At 36.5% G+C, this 12595-nt stretch overlaps 2 protein-coding genes across 7 annotated transcripts in view; both read left to right on the top strand.

Moving 5' to 3' along the window:
- Nucleotides 1-12595, top strand: part of LOC116177335 — a 334411-nt gene that overhangs the window by 149878 nt on the left and 171938 nt on the right. The window lies entirely within an intron of this gene.
- On the top strand, nucleotides 3455-6453 carry LOC116177339 (peroxisomal acyl-coenzyme A oxidase 3-like). Its single transcript, XM_031496301.1, has 10 exons — nucleotides 3455-3690; nucleotides 3746-4036; nucleotides 4082-4229; nucleotides 4645-4819; nucleotides 4874-5153; nucleotides 5200-5431; nucleotides 5478-5711; nucleotides 5761-5915; nucleotides 5963-6250; nucleotides 6300-6453. The coding sequence occupies exons 1-10, from the start codon at nucleotides 3589-3591 to the stop codon at nucleotides 6405-6407; spliced, it is 2013 nt and encodes a 670-aa protein (XP_031352161.1). The 5' UTR covers nucleotides 3455-3588; the 3' UTR covers nucleotides 6408-6453.

Below are 12595 nucleotides of genomic sequence, written 5' to 3'. Positions count from 1 at the left end.
TAAGTACATCGCTGACCTCATCTGAGATTGCGTTATCACCACTGAAAATGTATTTCACATACCGGGTGAATATTTTAAAACCGAACGTAGGAAATTAACATGCGAAAAACGTTTTTTGCCGATCGTTGCTCCCCATGTTAACTTAGAGGATTTGTAATGACACCAATCAAAAGAAAATTTTTTTCTCATCTAATGATATACGAATTAGCTTATTTTCAGGTGTATTTCTCATTATTTTATCAAAAATTCGGCAATAAATCCAATTAGCAAAATCATGTTAAGCGATGGAAATTTCCTAACGAATTGAAATAGGTTTTCCAGGAGGTTTTCACATACACGGAAAACAAATACCGCGTACTAGAGTAAATATTTCCCCTGTAAACGTTGTTTATTATAAATACTTTTTTTCAGTGAACCGCATTTTACAAAAAAATTAATGCCAGGTGTCATAAACTGATATTGATTTCAACGTTTGAATCTGCTTTTTGTCTTAGTCATGGCTAAACATATGATTTTGGTAAGTGGATTTCTCGAGTTTTTGATAATACAGTGAGAAATACACCTGAAAATGAACTAATTCGTGTATCATTAGACGAGGAAAATCTTCTTTCGATTGGTGTCATGATCATCCCTCTAAGTTGACATGGGGAGCAACTATCTACAAAAACCCCTTTTCCCATGTTAATTCCCTATGTTCGTTTTGGGAATATTCACCCGGTATAAATATTAAAGGTTCGGTAGTAAATTAACTATATCCGAAAGTATACAATATTCTTACCCTTTGTTTGAGCAATCTCCCATACATTTTTGGCATGCAGGGGAACATGGCAACCCGTGTCGCCGGCAGTTGCACTGAAGGGTCCCGCAGCCACACCTGTCCAGAGCACGGACTGCCTTCCATACTTGTGGCAGCTTGGACTGCAGAACCTTCCAGCCTTTGGCTTCAAGAGTCCATCCCCATCCTTCTGGACTTGTGGAGCTTCTCATCACCTGGTTTGCACATTCCCAGATATGGCCAGCGACATACGCCGCCCTCCTTATGTGCTCCTCCACCTCTTGCTGCGGCGACACGGATTACCATGTTCCCCTGCATGCCAAAAATGTATGGGAGATTGCTCAAACAAAGGGTAAGATTGTATACTTTCGATATAATTTACTGCCGAACCTTTAATATTTACCTATATGTAAAATTCCTTTCCAATGGTGATAACGCAATCTCAGAGGGGGTCAGAGATGTACTTGGTGATTCTTCATCGGCTTATACATTTTTTACCCCATGTTTTAATTTATCTTATGTTTTGTTAATGTGTATTTTTATTCAATAAAATAATATAAGTTTATATATTAAAACTTTGGAATATCTTGGGTTTCACCGCGTGCGACGTCTTCAAAAAGTGCAGTGGGAAAGCCTCTCATGCAGTTCCGATGACAGTAGGATATATTTGTTATCATAAATGAATTCCCTGACCCCAAAAACATAAGTCTAGACACCTTACACGACCCGGTGTGCCTTAGAAATATAATTCGATCAAAAGTCTGTCATTTTCTAAAAATGGCGGCTTTTCACGGACTTCCGGTATCCGGATTACATTTCTGGCGCTACCATTGGATTCCTCGGGTTAAAATCATACGGAATCGACCCCCAGATCTCGTCTCTAGGCCATATTTAGTTTTTAAAGAAATGTTACAATAAATCACCCCCAACCCCTCTAAAATCTACCCACACGGAAAATGTCAAGTGTTCTTCGGGTCAAATCGTTTAAATTGCTCTAAGGAACAACTGTACCAAGTGGCACCTTGGTATAAAAAAATGCAGTATCTTTCAAGAATTTCCGTTATACCGCTAGTACTAAAACTACAGTTTAAACAGCATGTATCTACTTGTCTCCAAAAAGCGTACGGCAACTTGAAAAAAATGTATTCTTTCAGATCTTATTTTAGTTCAAAAATCAAATCTTTACTTTGTGAATCCCTCGTCCTTTCTCCCTTAAATTATTGTGACGTAGTTTATAGTGCGTGTTTAGATTCTATCGATCAACGGCGAATTCAAAAGCTACAAAATGGATGCTTGCGATTAATATTTGGTATAAGGAAATTCCAACGTATTTCTCATAAGCTAAAGGAAGCGAAGTGGCTGAATATGCAAAAGCGAAGAGATTTGCATAGCTTATCGCTTTATCACTCAATTATTCTAAACAAAACACCGGCGTATTTGTATGATAAAATAACTTACAGAACAGATGTTCATAATTTAAATTTGAGGTTTAGGGAATTGATAAGTCCACCATTACACATTACATCTTTTTTCGAAAGATGCTTCACTTTTAACATCTACAAATTGTATAATCCCCTCCCAAATTTTCTAAAATCCAAAAATCTAAAACAATTTAAACGCATGTGCAAGTCGATCATGCTAGAAGCTCCGGTATAGTGGTCAGGTAGTGTGCTAAAATCGTAGATGTTACAATGTTACTGTTGCTAAACTTTATACTTTATGTTTTAATTTTACTACTTTTTTCTTTTTTTCTTGTTACATGACGCACACAACTAAATTTATAACATTTATGTGATCATTTAAACAATCGTTATGGGTTGAGTGGAAGAGCAGCGAGTAATTTTTATTACAAGCTGGACTCTGCCCTTTGAGCTGTAATATTATCATTTTCCTTTCTACATTTTGCAGCTGCTAATCAATAAAGTCATTATTATTATTATTATTATTATTATTATAATTACCTACTAATATATTGGATGAGCAAGACAACACAATGCTACAGATGCAAGAAAAGGATGGAAATTTTCGAGGGCGAGCCAAGAATATGTTGAAAGCAAATGAAGAAAGGATCAACCAGCGCGATGCAGACAATAGAGGTTTAAAGAACCAATGAGAGAAATCAAAAAGAAAAACCAGCAGTACTACACCAAAGATCATTTATAAAGTCTTCAACATGCTTTATCACAAGTCAAGGAAATTTGATCGCAACATCTTAGCCATTCACCTCGTCAGCTTCGCCGAATATTTAGACAATTCAACTGACCAACACATTAGAAATAATTTCAGTGGCAAATAAAGAGGAGAAATCAAGAAACAATACAGCCATGAGGGTATCGACCTGAAAAAAAATCACTGATCAACACGTGATAATAACATAAATAGGTGCAGTTCCCAGATATAACATAACGCAACAAAAACCAAGTTAAAAGTGCATGGAAGAAACGCTCTGCAACTGATGACACGTTTTTGTCGAATAGTTTGTGGTTGAAGGCCTAAAGGGACAGAAATTGTCCACTGTCACCTTAACGGCCTTAACTTGCTCGACACGTGGACAATAGTTGTCGATGTTTATTGTCAATAAAGCGTCAAGAACTATTTCAACATATCAACAGTGTCGCCAACATCCCTACAGGCCAACTACCTATGGTTGATAGCTATATCCTGTTTGTATTTCCCAAAGCACATTCACAGTAACAGCATCTAAATATAAATCGATAAAAGATTGACCCTTGCTCGTCTGTTAATCAGTGAAATAATTGAAAGATACTCTAGTTATTTTTTAACTCAGACCGTGTCCAACCGCACTAAACAAAATGAATAATACTACAAATTCTCCATTAAATCAATACAGGGAAAAGGCATCCTTTGATTGGAGAGCATTAAGAACTTTTCTTCAGTCCGACGACGACCCTCAAGTATTTCTTTTCATTTATCACGTAATCAAATTACTGACGTTTTCTAATCCATTAGCAAAATAGATTCTACGATGAACTTCGGAAACATCCAACACTACTTTCCAAATCTTCAATAACGCCATCTCAAGAGGACCTAAAAAGGATGGCTTCTAAACATTTGTTGGACCTTATCGATATAAGGAAGAAATTGACGAGAGAAATGTCTGCAAGCGGTGCCAAGGTGAACGTTACTGGACCGTCATCGAGTATGAGACACGGTCAGTCATTCGATCTCTTTGCTAGCTCTGTAGCTAAATTGGGTACGGAGCGGCACCAAGAATTTTGCCGGAAAGGCGATGCGGGGGAGGTACGAATGTGACTTACCCTAAATGTACCTAATTTAAGGTTTTAGATCATAGGAACATTTGCTTTAACTGAGGTTGGACACGGAACGAATACGAAATCTATGCAAACTACAGCCACGTACGATCGAGATACGAAGGAGTTTATTATTCACACTCCCAATTTTTATTCCGCGAAGTGTTGGATGGGAAACCTGGGTAAGATAAAAAATGTCGTTTGGTGTTTGTCAAATGAACATCAGAGTTCTGAAAGTTGTAGTTCAATACTACGATTGTTTAAGCGCAAAGTTTCGGGGTGGTTTTGGTACTGCATATACTTCTAACCTTAGCTTTTAACTTAAAGTAAGTGCGGTGATCAGTCAGTGAAAACTTGACCGAGTCGTCAGTTGATCGGGATTGCTAAACCTATGTATGACTTTCCCAGACGCTTTCTCCTACAGTCACCAGCCTATCGACTAAGAATACTTTCAGAAGCGTATAGCAGGCATGACACGTGCCATGGGCGCCAATCAAGGGGGGGCGCGTAAAAGGCGCCTTTATGTTAATTTAAAAAAATAGTCCCGATCCCCTATCGATGGACGGTCAGCGAGGTATTATTCGGTTTTTTTTCTAGGTAAAAAAGCAACCCATATTATACTGTACGCTCAGTTAATAATGCCCGATAACAAAAATCACGGTCTACACGCATTTGTAGTCAACGTCCGAAATCCACTCACACTGTTGCCTTATCCGGGAATATCCATAACTGATATAGGTGAAAAAATTGGTTTGAAACAGCTGGATAACGGGTAATCTGGTAAAATGTGGAGCACTGGCAAAGTGGAAATGACGATTTCTTTTAGATTGATAATGTTTAACAAATATCGCATACCAAAAGAAAACCTTCTCAATAGGTTGGCTGACGTTAATGATGACGGAGTGTATATCTCCACTGTGGTGAACCCGAAATTGCAGTTCGCTAACTCTTTGAGCATGTTATCAACCGCGCGTGTAAATATCGCTGGTTTCTGCACAGAGTACATGAGATATGGAATTACAATAGCGATACGGAATGCATCCGTTGTAAAGCAACGACTACCAGAAAATGGAAGAGATTTGCCAATATTAGAAAACCCAGCACATGTACGATTACCAAACAAATGCAAAACTTTTAACTCTAACTTTTTAGCAAATTCGGCTTACTCCTTGTTTGGCACTCGCTTACGTAGGTCACGTAGTGTTCGGCTATCTGGCTGCTATACAAAGTCAGTTCACCTCGATTACCGACGAGGATGTTCTCATCAACTTAGGAAACGAATACCATGCCCTGTCTTCAGCGGCTAAGCCGGTATCCTCTTGGTTGATAAGAGACTTTATGAAAGATTGCAAGGAGATCTGCGGCAGTCACGTGTACCTTACAAGTAATTTTCCATCCAGCACATCGGATCACGTATCATCTCTCACTAGTTTCAGAAATGGAAGAAATCTACGGTGAAGTAGAACCCTCAAGCAATTACGAAGGTGACAACTACGTCCTTACGCAACAATGTGCTAACTTCCTGTTGAAACTGTGGCCAATTGTTATGCGGGGCGGAAGGATAGACTTTCCATTATCATCGGTCAACTTCTTATCGAATGCCAAGGAAATTTTAAAGTGTAAATTCACTGCTAATAATACTGCAGATTTCGTCCAACCTGAAAGTAAACGCCCCCACTGCTAATTACCACATTTTTGTAAATCTTGCTTTAGATATCTTAACCTGTTTTCAATGGCTCACGTGTTACCTGTTAAAGGAGACGTTCGAAAAGCAGCAACTGTTAGGAAAAAGTGAAACGAATCCGTTTTGGATTAAAAACAACAGCCAGGTTTACTATTGTAGGGCATTGGCAACAGCGTATATTTTGGTAAGGATGGGAAATTTCGTTTGCCTTTAAAACATTGAGCGTTGCAGACATTTTACATCGATCGGTTCAGACAAATAATTTCGAACACAGCGGATATTGCAACAAAGACCGTCCTGATTAAACTACTGTCTTTATATGGAGTTTGGAATTTGCATAATTACGTTCACTACTTTTACCAAGGCGGGTTTGCCATTGGTGCTGAGTTTGGGCATATGATAGAAAATGTGATTTTAAAGTTGTGCATGGACCTCAAGGATGACATCGTTGCATTGGTTGACGCAATCGCTCCCCCGGACTTTCTGTTGAATTCGGTCTTTGGACATTCTGATGGACATGTAAGTACAAAAAAGGCTGTTACATGCATAAGCATTCTTTGCTTTTCAGATCTACGAGCGCCTAGAATCCACTATTACGCACACGCCTGAAACGTTCTCCAAAGCAAAATGGCGAGGTGATGTGAGCGAATGGAAGTACCAGCTGTCGAAATTGTAAAAAAAACAAACTAGGTTAAAAATAAAGAAATCGATTTTTACCTGTACTCACTCTCATTGCCTCAGCTTGCAGCACTCGCTTCTATATGAGCTCCAAGTGAACACTGTAGATAATAGACAGCTTTCAATTAGATTACATGGTATCGGAATAACAAAACTTGCATGGTTGGAAACTGTGAGATTTAGTTTAAGTAAAATGCAGACGTTGGGAATCATGAAACGTTCTCGTACAGTTTTAAAAAACTTTTAAAGGTTTTAGAAAGAAACTTTTAAGGTATACAAGCAGTTACAAAGCAACTTTTAGAATGTCAATGACATCTAAAAACATATTCGTTTCAGCAACAAAATGTTTCAGTAATTCCGGCAATTTAAGAGGTGTTCAGAAATTTTGAGGGAGAAGGTTCAAAGGGTTTGAAACCATTTCAGACAGGGTTTATTTTTGCGAAACATACCACAGAGATCTTGAAGAAGATTCATAAAGTTTGAGTTCTGAGAATTTCAGAGCACAACGGACACATTGAAAGCTGGACACATTGAAAGCTGAAAGTTTATTTTAGTTGGGTTTACAATGGAGAATAAAAAGATCTTCAAAATGATGTGCCACATGATCTCCTCCCAATTCAAAAAAAAGTGTAAAATGGCGCACAGACATCATTTTAGAAGTTAATTTTATGTACCCCCCCCCCCCCCCCCTAAATTTCAGGTCGGGCTATTTGCGTCCTTCATTTGTTGTATTACTTACATTGGCTTATAGCCACTTACGCAAAGTTCAAAACCATCGGTAACATATTTTGACAAGGTTTGGAAGACGGCGATTTTTTATTTTCCTCGGAGTACTAAAAAAGAATGTCAACTTTTCGAATTTAGTAAGATACGTACGTACATCAGAAGCTCTACATTGTAACGTCATAACAATAGGTACTTTAAACTACTCAGTAATAGAACGTTTAAATATTTAATTGAGATTAGATTTTCCTTAAAAAGGTTTAGCACAATTTATTATGTTTAACTTGCTAAATATAGGTCTTATTATTTAATTTTGTCAAGATTATGATTGTTTTTAAAAGATTCATAAGTAGGTTTAGGTATAATATTTTAAAGATTGTTACAACTTATAACTGGGATTTTTCCATTCGCTCGTTTTCCCAGAAGTGATTCTAAACATTCGTATGGTTAAAACGACAAAAGCTACAGTATGAAGAAATCTTTGATGTTACTTTTTTTAGTATGAAATGTAACAAATGTCCTCGTAGAAGTATCAAGCAAACATTAACGTCTGTTAAGAAGAAAAACACAAATTCTTTCACCACTTTCTGTTTCAAACGATTGGTTAAAATTAAATTGACTCAAACGCCAAAGCAGTAAGCTATTGTTGTGGGTGTAACGGGTGGTCGCTTTAGACTAAAAAAAGTAATTTTTCGCATTTATATTGTGGTAAGAATAGAAAATTTACACATATACCGCTTTATAGCGAACAGAAACTAAAGTGTTACTTGCATCAATCAGGTATTTAAGAACGCGCTGTTAAGAAACGTCTTGCTGAAAATATAAAATTTCGTTTTCATTCTTCCTAACTTAAACGATCGGAAATGGACGGTTCCCGTTAGCACCTTCTTTGGGCACTTTTTTTCGGAGAATCCGTTATCAGTATTTTCATAACACGCTAGATGTAAAAGCTATAGAGTACTACTCCTACTTTCTTATTTCTTATGGGCGCCATGTTGGATTTTTACGAATTGAGGCAAAAAAAAACAAAAATAACGACGTGTCACACTCTATACTTTTACATAAATTTACAGAAAAAATTTCTAAATTAAATGTTTTACATTCATTTCTCAATCAAACATCCATGGGTAACTAGATCTTGCTGAATCAACATAGCTATGATGGTGATGCATTCCAAGAATTTGTTGTCCTTTATCTCATTCCTCATTCCTTAAAAATCAATATGGCTTTCATAAGAAATAAGAAAGTAGTAGCCTCTAGCTTCTACATCTAACGTGTTATGGAAATTCTGATAACAGATTCAGATTCTCCGAAAAAAACTTTTTTTTGGCACTTGCCAACGGTAACCCTCCATTTCTGACCGTTTAGGTTAGGGAAAATAAATCGAAGTTTTTTCAGTGCGTTTTTTTAGTCGCAGAAAAGGGCAACTTTGCCCTTATTTAACCTACACTGTATATCTCATCGTTGCGGGGGTACCAATGAAGAGCCACGAATTTAAACCACCCTGCACACAACGTCATTCGTCAGGAAACTTAAAATCAACTAATTGGTGCATTCACTCACACCATAAAGCTTAATTAATTGGAAAAAAATTATTATTAACACACCTATATTCCTGAACAAGTCGGCCTATCAGAACCACTTATATAAAGTGATTCTATATTATATTTTATTCTTTGCTAGCAATCAGATCCAAGCAAAACGTTTTGGTTACTTTGTTTCAGTGATTAAAAATTTTATTTACATTTAATTGCAGAGTTACCATTCCACAATAAAAACCAAAACATTACACTTTTAAATTTCAGATCTTAGGAGACACCCGGCCTTCGGTGAACTACAAACTGCCAGCGCGAACGCGGGCGGCAAAGTTTATAAATCGGCCTTTAAAACATTTTTGTCACTGAGCTAGCCTTGGGTAAATTGAAAATTGGTTGTTGCATTGGGATTTATGCCAGTGCCGTAGGGATTCAATTTTATTTTGTGCAAGTGAAATTTTCAACCCCTGCAAATGTAGCTGGGCCCGTTACATGAGCCAGATTAATAAATTAACAATTACCTTTGCACTATAAAAATCGGATTTGTAAATTCGTAAATTCGTACTCTGTAATTGGGCGTAAGCCTGTTGAGAGCATAGACCAAGATAGGGACAATAAATAAATAAATAAACAACGTTTCGTTTCGGAGAAATCATCATCAACTTTATTTTTTGATACGTCCCGTAAAGAAGTATACCAAAACACTTTTAGGCTCAGTTGCAAAATGTCAGTTTAAATTTCAGTTTATAGCTAAATTGGGGGTTAAATGATCTGATTGCCTAATGTTTCACAAGTGGACCAATCGTGTTTCTGAAAAGTTTAAATTGACGTTGTACAATCGGGTCTTACAGTAATATGGGTGCATTGTAGATCTAAATGCATGGATTCGTGTCATCTTCAAGTCCTGAATAATTTATATTTCGGTCTTCTTCATTTTGCTTTATCAAGTCGATCTTGTGCTGAAAATTTTTCAGATTGTTCTGGTTTTATTTCTTCGAGTTAATTTTTTTGTGGAAAGCGGAGGTTTTAATCTCGGTTTTAATTAAGTGACGTGTAGTCACTAACTCCTGGTTTTCTTTTTCCAAATACGGTATCAGTCAGTCAATAACCTTTTTTAACTCTTCTATTCATATTGTTTTTGTATTTTTTGAAATGTGAGCTTTGCATATAGATTAAATTCTACAAATGTATTGAGAGATATATTACAGCAATGGTTTTCTAAAAAAGCGAAGCATGAAAACAGAGACAAACTGGTTCGGTTATCAAGGTTGTAGATCAAACGAAAATTTTCCTACACTCACTGATATTGTATTATACTTAACTTAGTTTCTATTTGCAATTGGGGTCAATTACCTAGTGATACCAAGCCATATCAGAGATTGTGATTTGTGACTTTTCCAATATTCTTCAGAGATTCAGAGAAAGATCACACACTTCGCGGATTTGAAATTTCAAAATTATTAGCGAAACTCGCCTTACTTATTATACGTCTTACTAACCTACATGCAACTTTATTCCTGCGCATACCTATTTATCCCGAAATTATTAAATAAGTTATGTATTACTTGTTTCTTCTACCCTTCTAATACGTGGAATATCTTTGTTTGCTCGAGTGGTTACGAGAATCATATTTCTGGAGTTAGTTTCGAAAACGTTTGAACAAAGTTAATAATGACAGCTTATAAGACAGACTTATAAAAAACATTAAATTCCATCTGGTCGGTATAAGAGCTTTGCTGTTGAGAAGTTGAACAGCGACAAATTGTTTTTATTCATAATCGCGTAAACTGATCATCTTAATTTTTATATCTATTATCAACCGAAATTGACTTGATATCAGAAGGGCTGAAACAGTTTTCAATTCGATAAGGAGATCTCTTCAAACCTGAGCGAGACATAAGCCAGATCAGCGTACATTTTATGGGCTATTACCCATTCCTCTTCACATACACGCATTCGAACGACTGCACGACAGGAGAAGATATTTAGAGGTACCGTAAAACAGTTGATTACTGCATTGTATTGTTTGTTCATTCGTCGTGTCTATTTTATTGTATATTTCTTAATTGACGTGTTGAGGACAAACTGACGCCTTTCTTGTATTATTGAGTAAGAGTGTAGAAAGCGAAATGCAAAAAAAATAGTTTTGATACCAATGGGAATCAGAAGGTAAGTTTCAAAGTTCCCCTTTGATTGAGCTAGTTCATGCACTCTACAGTGATATTCATGTAGAAGTAGACACCTAGGGATTTCCTATAGGAATTTCCTATCTACTTTTACATGATAAAAGTCTTCTAAAGGACGCCTAACTTTATGCAACCAAAGTAACTACGTACAACAAATGAAGATCTGCTTGTCATTTGAATATTATCGTTTTGACTTCCGTATTCTAATTTTCGTTCGTGTGCGATGTATTCAACTAAAGAAAAAGTTGATATTTCTAATTGGTATAGTGCCGATAACAGATAATGGAGCTTAAGTGATTTATTTTCGGTGAAGCTTAAGGCTGGACAGTACATACAGAACGGAGTATGTAAAGTTGCCTATTCTCAATCCCCAAATTTGGTTATTTATAATATTAATTTGTGTTCGATGGTAAAAACATAAACTTAGTCCAATTATAATGAACATTTTCTATCTGTATAAAACCAGCCACCCGGCGGAAGCTATCTTTTAGCGCTTTTTAGAAAAACTTTTAAGTTGTTTTTCCAAGATAACTTATCTATAAATGAAGTTGGAACAATTTCCAAAATTAAGATACGTTCGTAAACTTAATATCTAGGCAATAACGCCAAGAAAATTTATTTCCTTTTTTCTTTTCCAAAATGTGACACCCTAACAGCCCTCGACGTTGCCCTTAAAAAAAAGATTATTTTAAAACATTTTAGTAAACCCCGGGGTTATTGTCTAGCTAAAGCATTCACCTTTCACAGGAATATTCGACCCCTTCTTCAACTTCACTCAGAATTAAGATATCGTGGAACGAAATCACGCGTTTTCGGGCAACGGAACGGGTGTACTGTCCAGCCTTAAAGCAATAATATTCAAATTAATAATTAATATGACAGCCAGATCTTTATTTGTTTCAAGAAGTTATTTTGGTTGCATAAAATTAGGCGTCTTTCAGAAGACTATTTATCATTTGAAAGTAGACATAGGAAATCCCTATGTCTACTTCTGCATGAATATCACTGTATATTATTTCAAAGTAATAATGCTCCCTCAAATGATTTAACTATGTTTACAGGGCCTGAATGCAACTTTAAGAACAATTGAATAATTTTATACACGTACAGAAATTTTCATAATTATTATGACTCTTATAGCCGTAATTATCTCTGCAGAATTTGTATTCACCATTGTTCATATAACTTGATCAAGATCAATTTCTCTTCTTCGTAGCAATTCGCAAAAAAAAATGCTGTTAAAATTCAATGAAAAATCAGGTTGCAAAAGCGTCTTCGGTCGGGCGCGCAAAGAACGTCCAAGCCACTCAGGTGGCAAAAGGATAAGTCGGCCTCCGGGGGAGCCTCACCCATCGTGTTTATTCAGATTTGCCCCAATTTAAGTTAACTGTTGAGAAAACCATGCACTTTATTTAAATACTGGTCTGCATGTTCTCGGGTATGTAACCATAGATTTATGAACACATCCTGCAAGGACAAGGTTATGGTCGCTGCCTCGCACGATTTAAATTTATTGTGGTTCGCCTTCTAGATCACCTTAACATTGCAAACAGTTTTTCATTGACTATGGAATTAGGTAATTCGAAATAAACGTTCTGTGGATTTTGGGTCCAATGTAATTAAGTTACAGTGTAATCCATACTGCCGATAATAACCCATAAACAGGTTCCCACCTTAAAATTGCACATTCCGTAATCAAAGTTCAATTACCCGCGCTCGCACTAGGTGTAATTACCATTTAG

The sequence above is a fragment of the Photinus pyralis genome, unplaced genomic scaffold (assembly GCF_008802855.1).
Source record: "Photinus pyralis isolate 1611_PpyrPB1 unplaced genomic scaffold, Ppyr1.3 Ppyr1.4_LG7, whole genome shotgun sequence".
Taxonomy (NCBI): domain Eukaryota; kingdom Metazoa; phylum Arthropoda; class Insecta; order Coleoptera; family Lampyridae; genus Photinus; species Photinus pyralis.
The sequence above is the reverse complement of the archived record's forward strand: the minus strand, read 5'-3'. Positions and strand labels throughout refer to the sequence as shown.

Bases quoted from the DNA above. Each gene is read 5' to 3' on its own strand.
- LOC116177339 (XM_031496301.1), top strand. From the start codon at position 3,589: ATGAATAATACTACAAATTCTCCATTAAATCAATACAGGGAAAAGGCA. The intron at 4,230-4,644 runs GTAAGATAAAAA...TTTTTTTTCTAG, and splicing joins GTGTTGGATGGGAAACCTGG to GTAAAAAAGCAACCCATATT. The intron at 5,916-5,962 runs GTAAGGATGGGA...TGAGCGTTGCAG, and splicing joins TGGCAACAGCGTATATTTTG to ACATTTTACATCGATCGGTT.